Genomic DNA, 22,790 nt, shown 5'->3' with positions numbered 1-22,790 from the left:
CATAAACCTGCAATTCCCTTATGTAAAGCCAATCCCATCCGCTGCTGCGCCATTACGCTTCAGGAAAGGAGACGACGATGACAAACTTAGTAAGAGAACGGCCTTATCTGACTCGGATCCTGGAACCGGCGCAGGGATGGCCAATCGGCTTAGGCGCGGGTCCAAGGAGGGAAAATTTTTCTTTTCCTCTTGTATTGTCCGTATTCTGGAACAGGCTGCTGTCCCCGCTGGGGTTGGTGGCATCCCGATTCGGGTAGGGCGCCGTGGCGACTTACACTCGACTTCTCTCGCTTTTCCCCCTCCCGCCGTCTCATTTCTGCCTACCCCCAAGCCTCCTTCTACGGAATTGTCGTTTCGCTACAGAGACGACCTTGTTTGACGCACTGCAGCGTCCCATGAGCGTTCGTCTTTCCTATTGACTTCGTCGTGTTAAATTTGGCGTCCGACATCTTACGGGCGGCACCTACCATCGCCTCCTAGACCTATCCACTGGTGACCATAGCATGCAGTGGTTCTCGATCGGAGTAGGCTAAAGCGGTGCAGATTCAGCTTTTTGCCGTGCATTACTCATGAGATGCGACGGCTGCTCCAATCGTCGACCTCCATCTCTCAAGTGGTCACAACCCTTCGTCTTGCAGTCATATAGGCTTTGAAGGCCAACGCCATTAGCCATCGACATGTCTCCCAGCGGAGAAGTCGCGGCTGTTGTCAGCCTGGTGGACTGTTGCAAGGTACTGTTTTCCCGCCAGGTAACCGAAGACAGCATTTTCACGTCCTTTCTCAACACTACGGACATGTTGAATATCCCGTACTGTCCCCCCCTGGTATCCTAACTAGAGGAAGTTCGTGCCCCCTGACCTCTATAGTCCAAATATAAGTCTGGAGCTCTTTAGTTTCCTGTTCATCTAGCTTCGTACGGAGTCGAGAACGCAGCGCCCAGTCCTCGTTGATTGATTTGACTTAACAGCCACCAGAGCCCAAAACTTGTTGCCTTAAGCCCCGGACTAGCAGTCGCGTGAGGCTTGAGAAAGACGTACATCAACACCTTCACACACATCCCTCGGCTGTCGAGTAAGAGCCGTCCTGCCATCCCGAGGTCCACGTTACGCGGGAGCTAATCTACAGTATCTCATCTTGGCCAGCGACATAAGGCAGGCTTAGAACTCGCACGAGGCGGGGCTTTCTCTAAGTCGTTGGCGACGCGAAATTTTGCATGATACAGAAATCAGGGCGGGGGGTGTCGGATGAGAAACGAGAAAGGCGATAGGGACCCGCGAGTAGGTTGGGTCGAGATTCATCTACCGGATACTAGGCTGGATTGTTGGCCAGCACCTGCATGTTAGACGACCGCCAGTGGACACCGTGCCTGAGTCCCCATGGCAAACGATTAAATATCTGCTCCGTAGAATCCGACGATATCAACACAACCATGTTATGCAGCGCCATATAGAGGATACACCCATCATCATTGACAGCAGCCTTCGGCTCCATGGGCAAGGAGAAGAGACGGAGCCACCGCCGCCACTCAAGCGTTTTCTTGCCAGCCCTAGCCTGGCCACAACTGGGAGCAGCTTCCATTGGTGTCCGTCCATTTTTGTCTCTAGCTGTCATGCCAGCTCCATGCTCCAGAATTGCCTCGACTATTTTGCACGCCTGTAGATTCCTCTATATGCAATGGTTGGTGTTGTAGCGTAGAGATCAATGTTGATGCGGCGGTAAGGCGGCGGCAGGTTCCAGCGAGCCTGCTCATGTCGACTTCTGAAGACAGGGTTCCAGGACCCCAGGCACCCGTATCTGCCTATATAAAGGAGCGATCTAATGTGGTCGTAACGGTAGAGCACGAACATATTACGACATCGGGAGGAGATACGACCGCAGCTAGGCGTGTTGGTTGACTCATAAATCAAAGCCAAACCCACCATCCAAATCCTTTACTTAATCAGGCCACCTGCTTCAACGACAACCTCGAAATTTATTAGCAAGCGTTGGAGGACAATGTGTGCGCCAGTCAACTACGCGTACAACTCGCCACCGGCCTCGGCTTTGGGCCCAGCAGACCCAGATGCTGCTTCGTCCACCAGGGGATCTCGTTACAGGCCCGAAGAACTCGGAACCATCTTCTTCGACTTTCACAATTTTCTCGCGACATTGCACATTGACGCGGCCAACTTAGAAGTCGCTACACTTGGGGTTGGCCACATATGACGCAAGATTTTTGCGCGGGCTTTAAGTCCGACTACATCATCCAATTATTGCGCCACCTGCCGTATTTTGAGACGGGGCGCAACGAGGCAGTCGTGCACTTCAAATCACATTCGATCGACTTTAGTGCCTGGAACGCCAACGACTTCTGGAGAGGCGACGAGGCGGTATACATTATGGAAATCTACCATTACGAGGACGGGTTGGTCGACGCGGCCGACGTCCTCTGTTTCGCCCAGAGCCGTGAGTCCTACGAGTCTATGGCCGCTACATGTGGTTGATCGCGAGAGACGGCGAAGTTCTTGAGGATATGTTTCGCGCCCAGGACGTCCCGAAAGGAGACGTTGGATTCTATTTTGAAGAACTGAAGAAGGCATATCGGAACCTCAAGCTTATCCCGTGCCTCGGGAGAACCACGATCGAGGCCGAAAACGTGGGCGAACGAACCCAAGACATTATCAGGGAGTAAGTCTGCGCCCAGACTGACCAGTGGGGGACCGATCTGGAAATCCAGTATCTCAGGCAGATGTACCGTCAGCACGGATGGCCAGATGCATTCCGAGCGGAGGAGACCATGGGGGCTGTTGACGAGCTGCTCGAATCAATGCCAAAGGATCGTGAGTTCGTGACTATTTTTGGGAGCCGGATTTTATTGAGACTGGGCCTGGAGAATCTTGCCCGTGGAGCGCTGCGCAATAGGAGGCTCCGAGAGGGCGCTCTGCCTAACCGGCACACAAAAGTGGGGAGACTGTAGCGGATAGGACAGAGAGCACTTATACAACTTTGAAAAGGCATAATAAAAGAGCCCCCTTTTAATACAAACCTTGGATCTGTTTTTGTAGAGCGTATAGAGGGCAAGCAGTTTGGCGGGAAGACAAACATGTGAGGGAACGATCATGTGACTTTCATACTTTATGAAAGGTCCCGCTTTTATTCATGTAAATAGCGAAAGTCAGAGTCTTCCTTAGGAACCTCTTTCTCTCTTGTAGACAATCACTTTACCCAAGTCGCACTCGACCTTGTTCGTGCACTTGTACCGTCACATATTGTCTACCGACTACCCTTCCTCAATAGACCACTGTCCGCGACGTGACTATTGATTTCGATACCTCTAACCTCACCAAAACACCCTGCAACCAAATTTCCACCTAAACCACCACCACCGCACCAAATTCACCAATCAACGAATCAGCAAACCAACAAACCAACAAATCACAATCGCAAAGTCAACTAAAACGTAACGAAACTGTCGAACGCCACCTGCACTATAGCCATCACCGTCAACAACCCAATGGCTACCGCTACCCCCACACCCGTCGATCGAGTGCCCCCTGCCCTCCTCAACGCCAGCAATACCGATGAAACGTTCCGAAATGCCTTTGTTGCTAACCCAGCCGGTCTCATGAAAGAAGTCTTCCTCGTATGCAATGCCGCATACAGTATGCAAGCGGTAATCGATTCACTACGTGCCTCGACCACGACGACAAATAGGGCAATGGAGGACCTCCAAACCCGCCTAGAAAACACGCTCATTTCTAAAAGTGATGGAGACGCAATGATCGCCCGTCTTATGGCAGAAAATGAAGCGTACATAAAGATCATTCAGTCAAAGGAGCTTCACACCGCACACCAGAACACCCTGATCCTGAGGCCTTCACCGGAGAGGACCCACGCTTCTGCCGAATTTCCTCCAGCACCTCGAGTTGAAGCTCGAAATGAATAAAGATTGGTGGAACTCGGAACCTCAACGTATGGGATATGTCGTCTCATGCCTTAAAGGCAAAGCACATGACCAAGTCCGCTACAACATTAAAGATGGGGTGGTTCTCTTCGACGATGTCAATGCCATAAAAAACACCCTTCAGTCAGCCTTCGGGGATATTGACGCTAAAGCTACCGCCCAACTCAAAATCTTTGACATGAAACAAGGCCATAGATCCCTTACGACATTCCTCCCGAATGGTATGCCGTCGCCAAGCTCACCGACTGGGATAGTGGGGCGCTCATTGCTCACCTCCGACGTGCCCTCCACGACAACGTTATCTGGAGACTTTCTCTCACTAAGGGCAAAGATACTCCTACCGAAATTAGTCAATTTATGGACCTTGTCCGTATCTGCGATAACGAATGCCGTCAAGTCAATGCCAATTACTTCAAGAAAAACACCGACAACTCAGCAAGTCACAATGCAACCTTACAACCTCCACTACGCCACAATCGACGACCTCTAACGGCGGGGATTCAATGGATTTGAGCGTCATCACCTGGGGGCCAAAGATGTCGCCTCTGGTCGTAGACCCCAAACGGAAGCAGAGAGCGGCACGCAGAGCCTATTGCACAGCGCATGGACTCTGCCATTGGTGCAGCTCAGGCAAACATCGTTCCTCAATTGCGACACCGCACCATGGAGGACGGAAAAGTGTAGTCTCCGACGGAAGTCGCCGCAGGAGACGCAAGAAAAGGGCGATCTGCTCTCTTCTCTGGACACTAACCAAGCTCATTTGCTACTGCCTTGTAACCTAATCGAAGACAATTCCACTCTGATTAAAACCGAAGCAATGCTTGACTCAGGTGCCACTGGAAAGGGGTTTGTAGACGAATCCTTCGCGCACGCCAACAAACTCACGCTTTATGAACTACGAAACCGTCGCCGGCTGAACGTAGTCGATGGAAGACCCTCCTCGGCTGGCGATATCACTCATGTGGTGAAACTCAACATGGAAATCAAGGGACACAGGGAGAAGATGCTATTTTACGTAACGAAGCTTGGGAAGTACAATGTCATACTCGGAAAACCCTGGCTGACAGATCACAACCCAATCGTCAATTGGAGCACGAATGTGGTCACTTTCAACTCTGATCACTGCCGCAAATACTGCATGGAGAAAGGACAATACCAACTGCCTGTTTCTGGAGCCCTCCTCTTTGTCAATTTCTGCAACCACGACTATACTGGCACGCCCATCAATCCCCGAAGAGTCGGCGCAGCCGCATTCCATATGCTGACCAAAACCGCGACGTCGACGTATTCTCACTATCACTGTATGAGATCGACAAAGGCTGGCTGAACTTGGAGTCATCACAGAAGCCTCCACCTTCGTAGAACCTAAAGCACGCCGAAGGGTCCGATTCGACTCTGCACTCACAGACATGGACAAGATGAACCGAGAACTCCAGCTACAGGACGGAATCACCTCCTTGACCCCAAGGACCAACAAACACAGGAACCTGAGCTTCCCGGAAAACGGCAGCCGATATGTACCTTTCAGGGCATCACTCGAAGACATTCACAAAGCCCTCGAACCCAAGACTTTGATCGATCCTGCAACAAAAGTACCCCAACACTACCATGAATTTTTGAAAGCATTCGACCAATCAGAAGCGGATAAACCCCCACACCGAGACTGCGACCACGAAATTGAACTTCAACCTGGAACGACTCCACCACATGGACCTCTGTACGGGATGTCACAAGACGAACTTCTCGTCCTCCGGAAATTCCTTCAGGAAAACCTTGATAAGGGTTTCATACGCGCTAGCACCTCACCGGCAGCCTCGCCAGTGTTATTTGCAAAGAAACCAGGAGGGGGCCTTCGTTTTTGCGTGGACTACCGAGCTCTTAACGCGATAACCATCAAGAACCGTTACCCCCTACCGTTGATCCAGGAGACCCTTTCCCAGCTAAGCCAAGCCAAGTATTTCACCAAACTCGATGTCGTCGCAGCGTTTAATCGAATCCGCATCAAGGAGGGTCAGGAATGGATGACGGCGTTCAACACAAGATATGGTCTCTTCGAGAGCATGGTGATGCCTTTGGACTATCAAACGCCCGGCTACCTTTCAAGCTCGAATTAACGAAGTCTTACGCCCATTCCTTGATAGATATTGCACGGCCTACATCGACGACATTCTCATCTACTCAGACGACCTTGCCACCCACAGACTCCACGTCAAATCAGTACTCCAAGCACTTGAAGCCGCAGGCCTACAACTTGACGTCAAGAAATGCGAATTCGAGACTACTGAAGTCAAATACCTGGGCATGATCATCTCAACCACTGGAGTACGGATGGACCCAGAGAAAGTCAACTGTCTCATCAACTGGGAGGCCCCTATCAATGTCAAAGATGTCCAAGCCTTTTTAGGATTCTCAAATTTCTACAGACGGTTCATCAAGGGATTTTCACGCATCGTACGACCACTTGTTGCCCTGACACGGAAGCTAGTCAAATGGAACTGGACTTCATCTTGCCAAGAAGCATTCGATATGCTCAAAAATAGCTTCACTTCAGCGCCAATCCTCAGACACTTCGACCCCGCAAGAGAAGTGTTTGTCGAATGCGACGCGTCCGATTTTGTGTCTTCGGGTATTCTCTCCCAGGAAGAAGATCAACGGAGTGCTACACCCAGTGGCTTTCATGTCCAAGAAGTACGACCCCGCTGAGTGCAATTACGAGATATATGACAAAGAACTTTTGGCTATTGTACGCTGCTTCGAATGCTGGAGACCCGAACTCCAAGGCACACACCACCAGATTACAGTCATCACTGACCATGCCAACCTTCGATATTTCATGACAACCAAGCAACTTTCAAGACGACAAGTCAGGTGGAGCGAATTCCTATCACAGTTCCAATTCGCTATCAAGTCAGTGCCTGGGAAAGAGAACGGAAAGCCTGACTCACTCACACGGAGATCACAAGACTTACCGAAAGATGAAAATGACGACCGCATCCAGTACCAACAACAGTCGCTGCTTAAGCCTTCCAACATAGACTCCTCTGTACAAGAACAACTAAGGCTTGACCCGAGCTCTCAGAGCTCTTTGCAAATCTCTCCTGGGAACAAGAGATTGCACTATGTCCCGCCATTCTTGACGAAATTCAGCCAGAACCAATCAACCACAAAATCACAAGACTTCTAGACAAGGGCTATGAGGAGGACGAATGGTGGATGAAAATCAGGGACGAGATGCTCAAACCCCATGGAATTCCCACTCAAAGGAAGTTTTCTATCGGAATGCATGATAAACGAAGGCCGATTATATTTCCGAGAGAGGCTATACGTACCCGCAGGCGAACTACGGACCCTTCTCACTCAACTCGCCCATGACAGCGTCGAATCAGGCCACCCGGGAAAAACAAGCTATACGAACTCATTTCACGCTCTTATTGGTGGCCAAAGCTTAGCGCCGATACGAAACAATTCACACGCAATTGCCACGGATGTCTGAGGAACAAAACCTCCCAGTTGCGGTACCAGGGGACATTGAAACCGCTCCCAATTCCTTGCAAAGATGGAGAGACTTATCCGTTGACTTCATTGGCCCAATTCAGCGCACAGCTCGTGGATTCAACGCAATCATGGTGGTAGTCGATAGGCTGTCAAAGGACAGACATTTCACGCCCTGCAAGACCGACATGAAAACACATGACTTGGCAACACTCTTCGTACGAGATGTCTGGAAACTCCATGGACTACCGGATTCAATCGTGTCTGATAGAGGACCACTGTTTGTCTCGGAATTCTGAAAGCGGTTTGCCACCGTCTACGGATCAATATCAGCCTTTCTACAGCATATCACCCCGAAACTGACGGCCAGACGGAAAACGCTAACTCATTTCTCGAACAATACCTTCGCCAATATGTTAGCTTTGCTCAGGACGACTGGGACGAGTGGCTCCCATTGGCCGAATTCGCAGCCCGTAACGTTGTCAGCGATTCAACGGGAATGTCCCCATTTTTTGCGAACACAGGCTATCACCCCCGAATGAGCTTTGGTCCCCCTCGCGCAATACCACTCGCGGCATCCAAAGACCTGGCAGAACGCTGCAACGAGGGGAACGAATTTGTCGCCAAGATGCAAGAAATCACTGATCTACTTCGACAAACCTGCTCTCAGCTCAAGCCTCACAAGAGCAGTTCGCCAACGCAAATAGATCACCGGCGCCAGCTTACCGAGTTGGAGACATGGTGCTACTTAGCACACGCAACATTGATTCAGCCCGACCCATCCCAAAACTAGATCACAAGTTCATTGGCCCTTTTCGAATCGAGCGCGTGCTCAACCCTCACTCCTACCAACTGAAGTTGCCACATGAACTAGACTCAATTCACAATTCATTTCACACTGTCTGATCATTTGTACGATAGAGCGCACATCGCAGGAGGGTATCACGTGCGTCAGCAGGGAACAACGTTTACCCGACACGCGCACAACCTATCAAACCTCACAGCATGGTCTAGATAGCGAAGAATAACAAGAACAACACGATCATCGATCAAAGACCCAACTGAGCCTCAGTTAACCTATCCACACTGATCAGTTGTTACCTGGCTGGTAACCTCAGAGCAGCAAGATAGAAGAGAGTCTTTTCTAAGCATCATCTGCATCAGATTGCCCTGCGAAGTTAAGATTGCTAGAACGCGAGACTGACTACGAAGACCCGACCGGCGCCCACTCTATTCAGTCAACCGTGCCTAGTTGTTTGCCTCAGCCGCTGACCTCTTAGGCGTGCCCTATCGCACATACAAATCTCTGGTATCCCGCTTGATTATCAGCTTCATTGATCACTCTCGATCAATTTGACCCTCTCTTGACACCTTCTTGCCCTATTCCCTCGCAGATTTTCCTGTCAAGCCCCATCCGACATCATGAGCAGCAGCGCAAGCGGCACCAGCGCGAACGCGAACGCACCGACGCTCGACATCAACGAATTCCTCGATATTGCTGAATTCAACCGTGGCCTCGCCACAATCTTCAACATGGACCTCTTCAACACCCCAGTCAACGAGACTTCCGATGAGATCCACTATAATACCTTCGTTCTCGCCCGCATCGTTGATTATAAAGTCTCCTCAACATGTCAAGGTCTCGAGCTGCTTGGATCATTCCAAGAAGACTTTGAGGATTGGGAGGAAGACGACTTCAAGAAGGTCGATCCAAGGGTCCGTAAGGTCCTACGGAATACCCTAAGGTTCAGAGGAATCTATACAGGAAAGCTGAACGCAAAGATCACGGCATTCCTAGTAAATCTGAAGAACCGTGACCGACTTCCTGAGTGGGATGAAGACGATCTTCGTGATGCCATCTTATACGAGAAAACGGCCGCCTACCGACGCCAACAAGAACTCCTCAGACGATCGCCATCGCTAGCAACAACCCCAGCACCAACCCCAGCACCAACCCCAGCACCAGTCACTCCCGATCTAAACCTCCCGCAAGACCCCCCCCCAATGACCAATCCCTACCCCTGTCACGATCGAATCAACAGCAGCAGGAACTTATGATCAGACCAGCTATCGACCGCGAAGCTTACCGGACCGTGCCCCCCAGTCCAGGTCCCCAATGAAGACCTCGATCCTGCCATCGCCAACCAGTTTTCTAAGCTATGGGATCGAAAGCTCAACTATTCAGGTGACGCCTACGATATCCTAGATGATAAGATCCGTTACTTTCTCGATGCCTGCCTCACAGCTAGCATCAAACCGTCACAATTCCACGCTTTGTTCTCAAATATCCTCACGAAGAGAGCAAAGAACTTCTTCGTGCATCAAGTCAGCCGCGATTCAACGTTCGCGGAGATGTATCAGAAGATGAAGCAGCACTTTGATACGGAAGTCAATAGGCAACAGTATCACACTGACTGGACCTCGATCAATTTCACACAGCTTCGGAAGGAATCTCCCGAGAAGCCTCTCTGTGAAATCCTCCAGGCTCTTCTTGACAAATTGCAGCTATGCCAGAGAGCTCTTGGGAATAGCTATGGCGGCGAAGACCAGCTAATTTCAACGACAATTCGAGCATGCCGTGGCGTGCCTGAATTAGAATTCGCCCTCTTCGTGCCGGCTAAGACCTTCGAGGACTATCTTCACAGCTAAGATCGCCATCCACAACCGTCAGCCAAAGACAGCCCGGACAGCCCAGTCAATATCTTCAAGATCAAGACCAATTCTTTACTGACCGCCGCTATCAGCACCCCGCTGACAAAAGGAAGAAGTGGACGAAGCGCTGCTACGTCTGCGGCAAAGAAGGCTGTTTTTCAACGAAGCATCCGGATGACGAGAGAAAGAGGGCCAAGGAAAGATATCTTCGAGAACGAGGATTTCACGGCCAGAAGTCATCTTCCCGTCCATTTACTACGTTCCTTGCCGATTACGAAGGGGACCCAGATGAAGATCAGACCTCTGATTCTGCTGACGATGACTCTGACGATCAAAGCGATAGCTTCTTTGCAGCTGCCTTCCTATCTAATAGAGCTTTTCGCCACCGCATTCACACCGTCGAGGGAGAATCGATATGCGAGGAATCACAGCATTTCTTGCTCGATCGCTACAACCGGACCTCTTTCCAAGGGATCCTGCCTGACACGGGTGCAGCGAAGATATCTACAGCTGGGATCGACCAATTCCGCGCGCTCCAACGAGAGATGCCGACGGTCCAGCTACGGAAGAATGCGACGATCGCAACGGTCAGATTCGGTGGAAACGAGCCGACGAACACGATCGGGATCACAACAGTCATTACCCCGATTGGAGAAGTCGTTTTCCACGTTATCAATATGTCAACGCCCTTCTTGCTATGCCTCAAGGATATGGACCGTCTCGGTGCCTATCTCAACAACGTCACGAACGAATTGATCTGCGGCGATAAGAGGATTCCGATCGTACGCAAATGGGGTCATCCGTGGTTCTTCCTACGGAAGGATGAAGCCGCTATTGCCTTCCTATCCGAAGCCGAGCTTCGGCGCCTACACACTCGCTTTGGCCACCCGTCAGTACACAAGCTACATAAGCTACTGACAAGCGCTGGGCATGATGTTGAATTCGAAGCAATCGCGATGATCCGAAAATTCTGTCATTTTTGCCAGATCAAGGCAGACGCACCGCGCAGGTTCAAATTCACGTTAAAGGATAACTGCGATTTCAACTACGAATTGATCGTCGATGTAATGCATCTTGACAGCCGGCCAGTCCTTCATGCCGTTGACCTAGCAACCTCTTTCCAAGCCGGACGATTTCTTCAGAATATATCGGCTAAAGAGACGTGGGAAGCACTCAAATTGTGTTGGATTGACACATACCTAGGCCCTCCAGATGTTATCACGCACGACGCTGGTACGAATTTTGCCTCCTCTGAGTTCCAAGCAGAAGCGAAGCTGCTAGGAATAACCTGTCACCAAGTGCCCGTCGAAGCCCACTGGTCAATTGGCAAGGTGGAGAGATATCACGCCCCGATTCGAAGGGCATACGAGATCTTGAAAGCCGAGCTAAAAACAGCATCAGCTGAGTCGTTGCTTCAAATGGCCTTCAAATCCGTCAATGATACCGCCGGACCTGACGGTCTAGTGCCCACACTACTAGTCTTTGGTGCCTACCCTCGGATAACGATGGATTCGCCGCCTTCTGCTTCCGCGATCACACGTGCGAAAGCCGTGACGAAAGCTATGGCAGAGCTACGCAAGCTTGTAGCTAAAAGGAAGGTCAATGACGCCCTCAATGCCCGTAATGGGCCCAACACGATTGAGAAGATGCCACTATCATTGCCGCTTGGTAGTGAAGTTCGAGTATTTCGTGAGAAAGGAGGATGGAAAGGCCCATACAAGGTCCTAGCTGTGACAGACACAGAGGTCACAGTTGAGCTAGACAACGGGCCAGCTAAATTTCGCAGCACGGCTGTCCAGCCCTACTTTCGCCACCCGGATTCGCAGCAGCAACGAAGTCACAATGTTCTACAGCAGCCACACGCTGACAATCAGACTGCTGACAATCAGGCTGATAGCATCAACGTTGAGACCGAAGTGCCTAAGCCATTCGAATATCCCGAGCCGGAGAGACCACGCAGACGCGGCAGACCAAGAAAAGTCCCTCGAGATCAGCAGCAATACGATACCTTCGTTCCTTCTAGTTATTTCCTTAGTCTTAGCCCTTTTTCGTTACCTCGATCTCAATTTTCACCCGCTAATATGTTTCTATCGCATAAGGAGTGCGCCGCCTCGACCTTGCCGTAAAGTTACGTGCAGAGAAGAAAATCACTACCGCCGGACGACCGTTTGAAGCCTCTGATGACCTCGAAATCACGAACCTGCTAGGCGCAGGCGTCATCGTGCCCGAACGATACGATATGAATAAGCATGGAAAACACAGGCTATTCAAGTCACGAATGGTCCGGGAGGTCAAAGGCAAGAACACTGCTACACCGTACGAGAAGTCTCGTCTTGTGGTACAAGGATATGGTGACGACGAGAAGCGTGAGATCCTCACGCAGGCTCCAACAATCTCCCGTCCTGCCCAGCGGGTAGTACTCGCTCTTTCCCTTTCCTTTGCTCTTTGAAGATGTCTCTTGCTATCCGAGACATTACGATGGCCTATACGCAGGCATCGACCACTTTGAATCGCACTATCCTCATCTCTTTGCCACACGAATTAAAGAGAGATACCCAGGGGAACCATCCTTCGTGTGGTCAAGCCATTGTACGGAATCGCTGAAGCAGGCGCTCATTGGTTCAATACGTATCATGAGCATCACCGCATCAAGCTACAGATGGAGCCGTCAACGTTTGATCCATGTTTAATGATAACGACCGCAGAGATCAACGTCACGACCGCAGAGACCAACGCGGATACCGCACTTCAGGTTAATGCCTTCGGCGTTGCCGCGCTTCAGACTGATGATACGTTATTGGTAGGCACAACAACATTCCTGCAACGTGAAGACCGCGAGCTATGCTTCCAAGCCAAGCCAAAGAAGACCCTACGAGAAGGCGATACCTGTGATTTCAACGGCAGCCTCATTGCTCTAGAGAAGGGCTATCTTCTAGTCATGCAGAAAGGTCAGGTCAACAACCTCAAAATTATCGATCTATCCACGGAAGATCGGGCCCAACGATACGTGGAACAACGTGCCCGTGGCGCCTATATAGCCTCAATTTGTCAACCAGAGGCTAGCTTCGATTATTCAATCGCGGCACAATCACAAGATCCAACCGCGGAGGATTTTCAGGCGTTGAATAAACGGATCCAATGGCAGATCGACAATCCACAAAGAGGCCTTCGATTCGTCCCAATAGGTCTAGAAGCAGCAAAGGTCTTCGTCTTCACAGACGGATCATTCGCCAACAACAAGGACTTAAGCTCTCAGATCGGATTCGTTATAATCATTGCAACCGAGACTAAGTCAGATGAGTCATTCACGATCCACGGAAACCTGATCCATTGGAGCTCGACGAAGTGCAAGAGAGTCACCCGCAGCGTCTTGCAGGGTGGCAAACCACTCAATCCCAGCAACGGTTGCTCAATATAGTTGAGCAACCGTCAACTCAATCAACTCAATCGAGTGTCTGCTGAATAAGCTTGTCAATTCAATTCATGCTCCCGTTGATTGATGGATTGATGAGATTGCCGTTGACGGTCAGGGATCCTGTAGGGTAGGTGGCCAAGGCGAAATGTAGGTACGGATTGGGTATATAGCTACCACTAACCTTACAGGTTACTCAGGCCCGTTGTAGGTAAGCCTGCTCTCCTCTTCGGGGAACAGGGCCCCCTGTTCCGTTGGAAGAGTCGACGCGCTGCGCGCATCGACGCGCTTCACAACAAAGTTCAATCTCTCGCCTCAGTTCCACTTACACTTCTCGATTCTTCCACAACGCCTTGGCTGATCTAAACATTCCTATATGCAATGAGCGAATCTCCTGAGCCTTCTTCTCCCTTGCCGCCATCAGGCGATTCAGGCGACTCAGGCCCCGTTCCCCATCTCGAGTGGGATGCCTTCCCTGGCATCACTTCCGCGGCTATACCAAGTCTCAACGCGCCGGCAAGCTCAAATCGTGGATCTGGAGCTTTGGGTTCGACATTGAACGTCAAGCTAACGTAGATAATCGCCTCTGGGTCTGTGAGCGGTGTTTACCGAAGAAATCGCCGAAGGGACCCGTGAGCTTCGCGGCAAAGGGACCCTAAACATTGAGCGCCATCTACATGATGCTCACAATGTTATTGACCCATCAGGTAGACGGTTACCGAAGGGTTCTACAACCAACAAGCGTTCTATTGCCCAATTCTTCAACCTCGATGCCAATGACCAGAAGGAGCAAGCATTCATTAACAAGCTAAAAACCAATTCGATAAAGATGTCTTCCAATCTCTTGCTTGCTTGGATCACCGAGTCGAATGTTGCCTTCCGCGCAGTTGAAGCCCCTCGATTCCGGCGTCTTCTCGAATACCTCAATCCCTCGATCGCCCTGACTCAAGCCCACATGACACACTCGACTATTCGAACGAAGCTTTTCCAAGAATACCACCAGTACAAGCATATTGTGATAAAGGAACTGAGGAGCGCCCGGGCAGATACACCTTGCGTTTGACGGCTGGAGATCGCCCAATCGCTATGCGCTTAATGGGATTGCTGCGTTCTATCTCTCTAAGGAAAAGCGGCCACAGAAGATCATCCTTGGGCTCCTGAACTCCGAGAGTCTCATACTGGCGAGAATATAGCGTCGCAGGTGGCGGAAGTGATCGAATCATTCGAGATTCAAGACAAGATCGGGTATTTCACGCTTGACAATGCGAAGAATAACGATACGGCGGTAGCAGCACTGGGACACGTTTTTAATTTTGAAGGAAGCAGAGACGGGTCCGCTGCTTTGGGCATATCATCAATCTCGTGGCCAAAGCGCTGCTCTTTGGCAAAGATAATGAAGTCTTCAAATCAGAAGAGCGACTCGACCTGGACCTTGCTCGACATGATCTCTGGCGGAAGAGGGGGCCTATTGGCAAGCTCCACAACCTTGTCCACTGGATTCATCAATCGGATAGGTTAACGTACATGCTTCGGGATCTACAACGCAAGAGGGACAGTACGAAGAAACCAGTTGACGTTCTAACGGATAACATGACACGATGGTTGTCCCATTATAAGATGATGGATCGAGCCCTTCTACTGCACGACTTTCTTGACGACCTCGTCGCATTGGAACAGTTCGAATATACCCGAAGCAGGTCAAAGAAGAAAGACATGCCTGCATGCCTCCGAGATTCTGACCTGCTGACCGGTAACGACTGGACAGTTGATGCATTTTGCATATGGATGAGATGAAGTGGGATCGTTGTTTCTCCAACTAAGCTATGACTGCCTCATCCTTATGTAGGAGGCAGCCAGGTCGGACTATCTAGGCGATCCGGCCGGTTTACAAGGCAGCCACATACCGATGCCTGTTCACACGGCTGCCTGTTTCACACGGCTGCCTGTTTCACACGGCTGCCTGTTCACACGGCTGCCTGTTCACATGGCTGTGCGTGCGGCAGCCGGTGTCCTTGATGCTTGGTGCCGTGCCCAACGCTCCAGTGTGCGTAGGGACACGCAAAAACGCATCAACAGTGATCAGCCACTTTCGGAATATTCTTAAGCACTTCGAAAATGCCATCAAGGCCCTCGAGGGAGATGCCCAGATTCGGGTGCGTAAGGGCGGCAACCTCGTGGCATACGGAACAGCATGGGATATTATCCAAGCATTCGAATATCTCCTTGAACGATTGGAAGAGGCAAAGGAATTCGCCAAGGATGTGCCTGATTCCGAGCATTTCGCGATAAACGTCGAATTGGGGTGGAAGAAGTTGGAGAAATACTATATCAAGTTGGTTGAGTGCCCGGTATATTATGCTGCAGTCGCTCTCCATCCCGCCTTGCGACTGCAATGGTTTGAGGAGGCTTGGGCTCATCGACCTGAATGGGTCCTTGAGGCACGACGGATTGTTCGGGGCATCTGGGAACGCGACTATAAGTCATTAATTCTCAGCGATGACGAGGCTATTCCGATGGTTAAACGTCGAAAGGTTGACGACTTGAACGAGTTCCAACAGTTCCGACTGAGGCACCGGCTACAAGCTGGTCAGACGGCCACAACCCGTCGTGGGCCACCTACTGCCGATGAATTCGATCGCTGGACTGTTGATATCGGCGCAGATGACGGAGACATCACGGATCCGTTCCAATACTGGCAACTCAAAGAGTCAACGTATCCCAGACTTGCTCGAATGGCCTTTGATATGCTATCTATACCGCCAATGTCAGCAGAGTGCGAGAGGGCGTTCTCATTTGCTGGGCTAATGGTCACACGACTACGCAGCCGGCTTCAGGCTAACACGATCAATGCAGGCCAGGCAATTCGGTCTTGGCTGAAGGCAGGGCTAATACCCGACTACCAGGGGATTATTGATGCTTCAGTCGATGACGATGTCTTCCCGAAGAGGTGCCCCACGAAGGACGAGAAGTTGATGGTGTTGAGGACCTTAAGTAGCTTACTAATAGGTAGGGTAGGGCATCAACTCCATCAATCAACGCAATCAATTCAACGAGGGCTTGGATTGCTCAACTCAACGAGAGGTTCGCTGATGTAAGCCGTCAATCTACTCAATTTGACTCTTTGGTTGAGTTGATTGAGTGGTTTGCCACCCTGGCGTCTTGGCTTCTGAGATATATGGATTAGCTTCAGGCTTCGATTTGGCATATGTGGTTGCAGGGACGATCAACCAGATTACAAGCCGCCTTGGATTACCGCAAATCCCGCTCGTTGTGTGTACAGATTCGTACAGCCTGTACGAGTGCCTAGTGAAGCTTGGCACCACCACGGAGAAACGTCTGATGATCGATATCATGGCGTTGAGACAGGCCTACGAACAACGCGAAATCACCAACATCCGCTGGATCAACGGAGCGGATAACCCGGCCGATGCAATGACGAAGCTATCTCCAAACGGGGCCTTAACCCGATTCGTTAACGACAACGAGATCACGATCCGGCTCGAAGGCTGGGTTCAAAGGAAGGAAGATATGACCGCATGATTGACGATTTTGATTTAAGCTTGCTATCGATTGTTCCTTTGTGTTGAGATACCCGTTTTACATGTTGTTTGGGTGTTACGTTTAGTGCGTTTTGTTCGATTCTTAAAGAGATGCCAGTGTCTGATCATTTGTACGATAGAGCGCACATCGCAGGAGGGTATCACGTGCGTCAGCAGGGAACAACGTTTACCCGACACGCGCACAACCTATCAAACCTCACAGCATGGTCTAGATAGCGAAGAATAACAAGAACAACACGATCATCGATCAAAGACCCAACTGAGCCTCAGTTAACCTATCCACACACACCAACCTCCTGCGACCGTCACCAAACGACCCGCTCCCCGGCCAATACAACACACCGCCCCCACCAATAACGCTAGATGCAAAGGGGGAGAAACTCTGGGCGATTGAAGAAATACTGGACTCGAAACGCACAAAACAGAAAGGCTTCCAGTACCATATACTATGGAGAGGCTTCGACCTTGAGCAGGCAACATGGGAACCACTACACAACGTCGTCAACGCTCACATCGCCATCAAAGAGTTCGAGAAGCACAACAAAAACAAACCCAGACCGACGAAACAAGAAGCGCAAAATGCTCGCCTACAGGCTCAGCAAGACGTGGAAGAATCAGAAGCGATGGAGTAAAGGAGGCCCATGTGTGAGGAACGATCATGTGACTTTCATACTTTATGAAAGGTCCCGCTTTTATTCATGTAAATAGCGAAAGTCAGAGTCTTCCTTAGGAACCTCTTTCTCTCTTGTAGACAATCACTTTACCCAAGTCGCACTCGACCTTGTTCGTGCACTTGTACCGTCACAAAACACCCACCCGCAAGAGTCTTTGGCCGGGGGCCACTCCTGCTCTAGACACCTATATACTGAAGGCCAAGGTTTTCCGAGGCCATCTAATCAGAGGCATGCTTGGCCGAATAAATATACCTGTTGGTGCCGTTCTCTTTGGAATCACTATTAATGAGTGCGACTGTCTCGGTCATCCAAGGAGTGCAACGTGACATCGACATTACATCCTGATTACATGGCTACGCGGCCGTTACACGCCCTGAGGCCTTGTGAGCAGTTGGTCTAGATAAGTATTTCCTCCTGATATCAACAGCTGACAACGGGAGTTTTCATCACATCACGCTCGACATGATTACAGTCGCCTCCCCCTAGGGTGCGTTCTCCTCTATCAAAGCAGCAGTAAGGCGCAACGTTCAAGCAAGCAACGCTTACAAGACCTAGCGCAACAAGACTACAAGGCAATAGCATGACTCTTCCCAGACTATGCAGGGCGTATAGATGGCCGGCAGCAGCAAGGCAATGGACGGACGAACGGTCGAGAAGATACGAGAAAGAGAGAGGGAGGGATGAAGCCGCGAGAGTGGTACGCAAGACCACGAAGTATAAGTCGCACAGGCGCAGCGAGAAGCATAAGTTTTAGGCAGCAAGTACAAGATGCAAGGGAGAGGCAAGACTACGAGGGCGGCAGAGAAACAATGTCCACACGGAGTAAGACTAGCCGAGATACAAGGCCACGAGCAACGCAGAGAGGAAGCTACAAGAGTAGTATGCAGAGGCAGCCGTAAGAGCCATGGAAAAAAGCCAAGCTAGGAGTGCACGGGGTGCGTAAGTCCTAGGCAGCTAGTAGAAATGTAAGTTGTAGAAGCGCAGATGTAGGGGTCTTGGCCCGAAGGGCAAAAGCAGGTAGTCGCGCTACTATATTCCCCTGTCACAGAGGCCAACAGGATGCATTGAGACAAAACAAAACAGCTCCGTCAGCTGACCATACATAAGAAGGCTTGGTCTGCCACCCAGCAACCACAGGGGCCAACCCCGCAATATCCCTCTGCTAGGAGTGTCATTTTGGCCCAGCAGACCCCTTTTCCGGCTCTTGGACCCTCTGGGCTCTGCTCTCCTCCACAAGGGGGCAATGGAACGAGCTACGCTTGTGGGGGCTCTCGGCCGACACTCTGGGCGATAAGGACTATCTCATCATGGGCGCCCTTTCCCCCTTTCCCCCTATTTCTTCCCCTCTCCGGAGGACTCTTTTCCCCTCCTTTTATATTCTATTTTCTCTCTAGCGTAGAATTTTCGCAACTTTTAGGAGGTCAATTATAACTACGTTGCCTACACCGTCACATTTAGTGATTATAGTACACTGCTCTTAAGCAGGGGCTTAAGAGCATAGTAGAAGAAATAGGGGCATAGAAAGGTGAATTTAGTGATATATATCTTAGTCTATCTATTAGGATAAGGGAGGGGCTTATATAGGTATAGTAACTATATATAGTTAGCTAAAAGAGGGCATTAAGATATTCCTATACCTAAGTTAGGCCTATATAATATCTTTAGGCTAGGGGAGTTATATTAGTTAGGCAGGCTTCCTTATGCATAACTATTAGGTCTACTAGGCATGACTGTGGCCTCTTATGCCCACTCTCCTTAACAACTGTATAACTACTATACTTTGGATCTAATAGTTCTAGGTTAGTAGCTAACTCAGGCAGGTCCTCTTTTATAGAGGTCTGCCGTGACCACGAACGTGATGTAATGCATGACTGTAGAGGGACCTGTCGTCCCGTAACAATTGACCCCCGTCACATAATAAGCTGGGGAAACATGCTCCCTTCCCCCCAGTCCTCCCAATCGTCTTCATCATGTATCACTATATCCTCTGTCATACTTATAGTAATCTTCCTTGTAACTATAGCGGTCGTCTTTCTAACTGTAGATATCAGGGGCGTTGTCAGAGGTATCGGAGGCATAAGGGTAATCTGCCAGCTGGGGCAAGGGGGTTGCTGGGAGGGCGTCATATGTAGCAGCTGAAGCAAAGGCGGGGGCTGGGGCGTCTGGTCTGTTGGCTGAAAGGTGAGTTGTTGAATCATTTCTGGTGAAGTTGGCAGGGGCAGGGGCAGGAACAGCTGTCGCTCTCAGTGGAGCTGTCGATAGGCACCTTGGCAGAGCTCTTGACAGAGCTCTTGGCGAGCTTTTGGCAAAGCGCTGGGGGTTGGCTATTGCTCCACTTATTTACTAAAAGGGCGCGAACAAAACATCCAGGCCTTAATATCTATTGAGACGGCGCCACCATAGGGATAACAGGCGTTGACGAAAGCAAAAGGACAAGGGCATTTCCCAGTACGACCCCTGACACAAAAAATCTCTGGATTATCCATGCTGGAGGGCCCTCTCCTGTCGAAGTCTCGTGTTGTTACATAGAGGGGCGCTTGAAGGCAATTCCCCAAATGTAAGAACCCTAAGGATCCTAGTCCAGGAAGTGGTCACTTCAAGCATGAACTCAGCGTATTGTTGACGATGACCGAGTCAAACTCGCTAGCAGTACGTCATACTGCATACGATGATATAGAGAATCAACTCATTTATTTGGGATCAACGTTCTCACCTAACTCGTAGCTAACTACCTTCACGATCATTAGCGAGTCGTCCACGCTGGTAGAAATTTAGGTGCTTTTCATCGGCTCTCTCAAAGGTGGCTGGCTACGCACCGAGATACCGTGATATATGATATAGGTCGCTAGAAGTGTGTGCTGACGTTTTCATGCTCTGTGTTGACTAACCATTCAACCTACCTCGTGTTCCCAAAAGCATTGTCTGCTCATACTTGCCTACCCAGCGTCAGGCCATGACGAGGCTTGAGCATTACGCACCACCGCGTACGCTCCTCTACTATAAGTCCTTGGTCTATCACGCGATTCGATTCAATTTTCAACCCCTAAATCCAAATCCCTCTGGCCGAATTGGCTGTAGTGCGTAAATTAAAATGCTACTTCCCCATAAAACGTGTAAACACTGGTGAGCCCGTACGTACCTAATTCCGACCAGGTTTTGTCCAAGGACTATGCACGAGCCGAGTGCTCTAGAAATACGAACTGTCTGGAATATTGGTCCATAACGCAACGTAATATCTTCTGTCGTGTCACTACGTCAAAGGCATAGATGGTTAGAACTTTGCCTACATAAAAAGGTGACGTTCAACCTCATTCCATTCTTTCCTTCCTCCATCCTCCAACGGTCACCCTCTTTTGCATCTTGTAACAGTCACACTATTTTTTGCATCTTCCAACAGTCGCTTCGAGTTCTGACAGACGATAAAATGAAGCCCCTTACCATTGTTGTTGCAGCATTTGCCGGCGTGACTGCCGCCCACTCGGTCCTCACTGTTCGACAAGGAGATGTCAGTCACCACTGGAAAGCCATCAAGTTCTTAACAAGAAATCGCTAACATGGCCCGTTGTAGAACAAAGTGACCGCTGAGGAAATCTGTGCTGAGTACCAGAAGAAAGTTCTCATCAAGGATCCAGAATCCGATGAGCAAAAGTATTGCCCATCTCTCGCAGAGAAATGCATTCAAGACCAGTCGAACAAATCTGGAGGCTTCGACCAACCTAAAAAGGCCAAGGAGGAAATCAATCTCTGCACTTTTTCGGCCATGCTTAACCTCGTATGTAGTAGTTCCTATTGCCCGAGACAAAGCTGCGCAATCGCTAATCAGCGACTTCATTACAGCCAGAGCCGGCCATTCTGAGTATTTGCGACGAAATCAAAAGCGCACCCAAGCTCTGCCACCCGCTTATAAGTTTGTGCGTTAAGACTGAGGTTATCAATGCTATTAGTAACAGCAGTCTTGACGAGAAGGAGAAACGCACAGCCATGAGGGGTATTCGCCCGTGTGTTACCTCCATAATCGAGAATGGGGATAAAAATGTAAGTACTCCTACATCAACCAATAACAAGCAACAAGTGCGTGCTACGTTTTCAGTATATGCTAATACGCCGATAAGACATTGAGGAACTTTGTCGCGAGCGAACTTCCAGGTGAATTTGATATGACATGCAACAAAAATGCAATAGCTCCCCCTGTCTCTTATGATTTCGGGCTGCGTTTTAACATCACCGCTAGGAGACGACGGTCAAATGCAAAATGACGAGCCAGAAGGGTAGGCGTGTAGTAAATGATGTATGCCACGAGGAGGTTCCGAACGTCAGGGAGACTTCTGGGCTCGACAAGGGGGAGAAGTTTGTAAACGACCATGCTACAACCAAAACCCTGGATTTAGTTCGCCTTGAGCAGTACTGTAAAGATCAAGGCGTCGAGGTAGGTGCCCTGCCTGATTCAAGAAAGGAGAAAAATAGTCAAGGCTAATACGGCGGGGAAATCTAGTGTTCCAAGTGCAGCTATGATCCGAACCCAAAAATTTCGGAGGTAGGTCTTGATTCTTTTTCTTCCGACAAGCAGCAAGCCGTTAATATTCGTGGTAATCGTTCATCTAGCGCTACCTTACGTGTCAAACGGGATCCCAAGCTGGATCTTCAACTCCCCAATCCAACACACAGCCCGCCCAGTCGCCCAAGTCAGTGGTCGAACAGCTTCGGGACCACTGTGGCCGCTCCAAAGCCGGCAGGGATACCTGTATGCGAGACGCATTTGCATGCACCGGCCGAGTGAAACCCGACGCCACAGTCCAGGCATTCCTTGAATGCGTCGACGGATTGCCAAAAGAGCGGGAAAAGGTGCCACGTCTTGGGCGAGTTTGAGCAGTGTCAAAAAGGTCTCCAAGTGACAACCATGTTCTCGGGGCCGTGGCTACATTCAATATAACAACTATAAGAAGCCAGCTACTTGCCATTATTTAGTTGAAAATCGAAAAGGCCCCATTGCTCGATCAAATCAATCGTGTTCCATGATAAGAGAGCGCCAGGGCCCAGGCGAAGGTAGATGACAGCCC

General features: G+C 50.1%; 1 protein-coding gene across 1 annotated transcript; it reads left to right on the top strand.

The window, feature by feature from the left end:
* Positions 1-21,157: 21,157 nt before the first annotated feature.
* On the top strand, positions 21,158-22,245 carry HRG_04044 (uncharacterized protein; the record flags this gene model as incomplete). Its single annotated transcript, XM_044862515.1, has 5 exons — positions 21,158-21,238; positions 21,302-21,505; positions 21,571-21,768; positions 21,965-22,001; positions 22,226-22,245. 5 exons carry the CDS (start codon positions 21,158-21,160, stop codon positions 22,243-22,245), a joined length of 540 nt encoding a protein of 179 aa, XP_044723541.1.
* Positions 22,246-22,790: the final 545 nt, after the last annotated feature.

This window comes from Hirsutella rhossiliensis, assembly GCF_020360975.1.
Source record: "Hirsutella rhossiliensis strain HR02 chromosome Unknown scaffold00003, whole genome shotgun sequence".
NCBI lineage: Eukaryota > Fungi > Ascomycota > Sordariomycetes > Hypocreales > Ophiocordycipitaceae > Hirsutella > Hirsutella rhossiliensis.
This window is presented reverse-complemented; position numbering and strand designations above follow the sequence as displayed.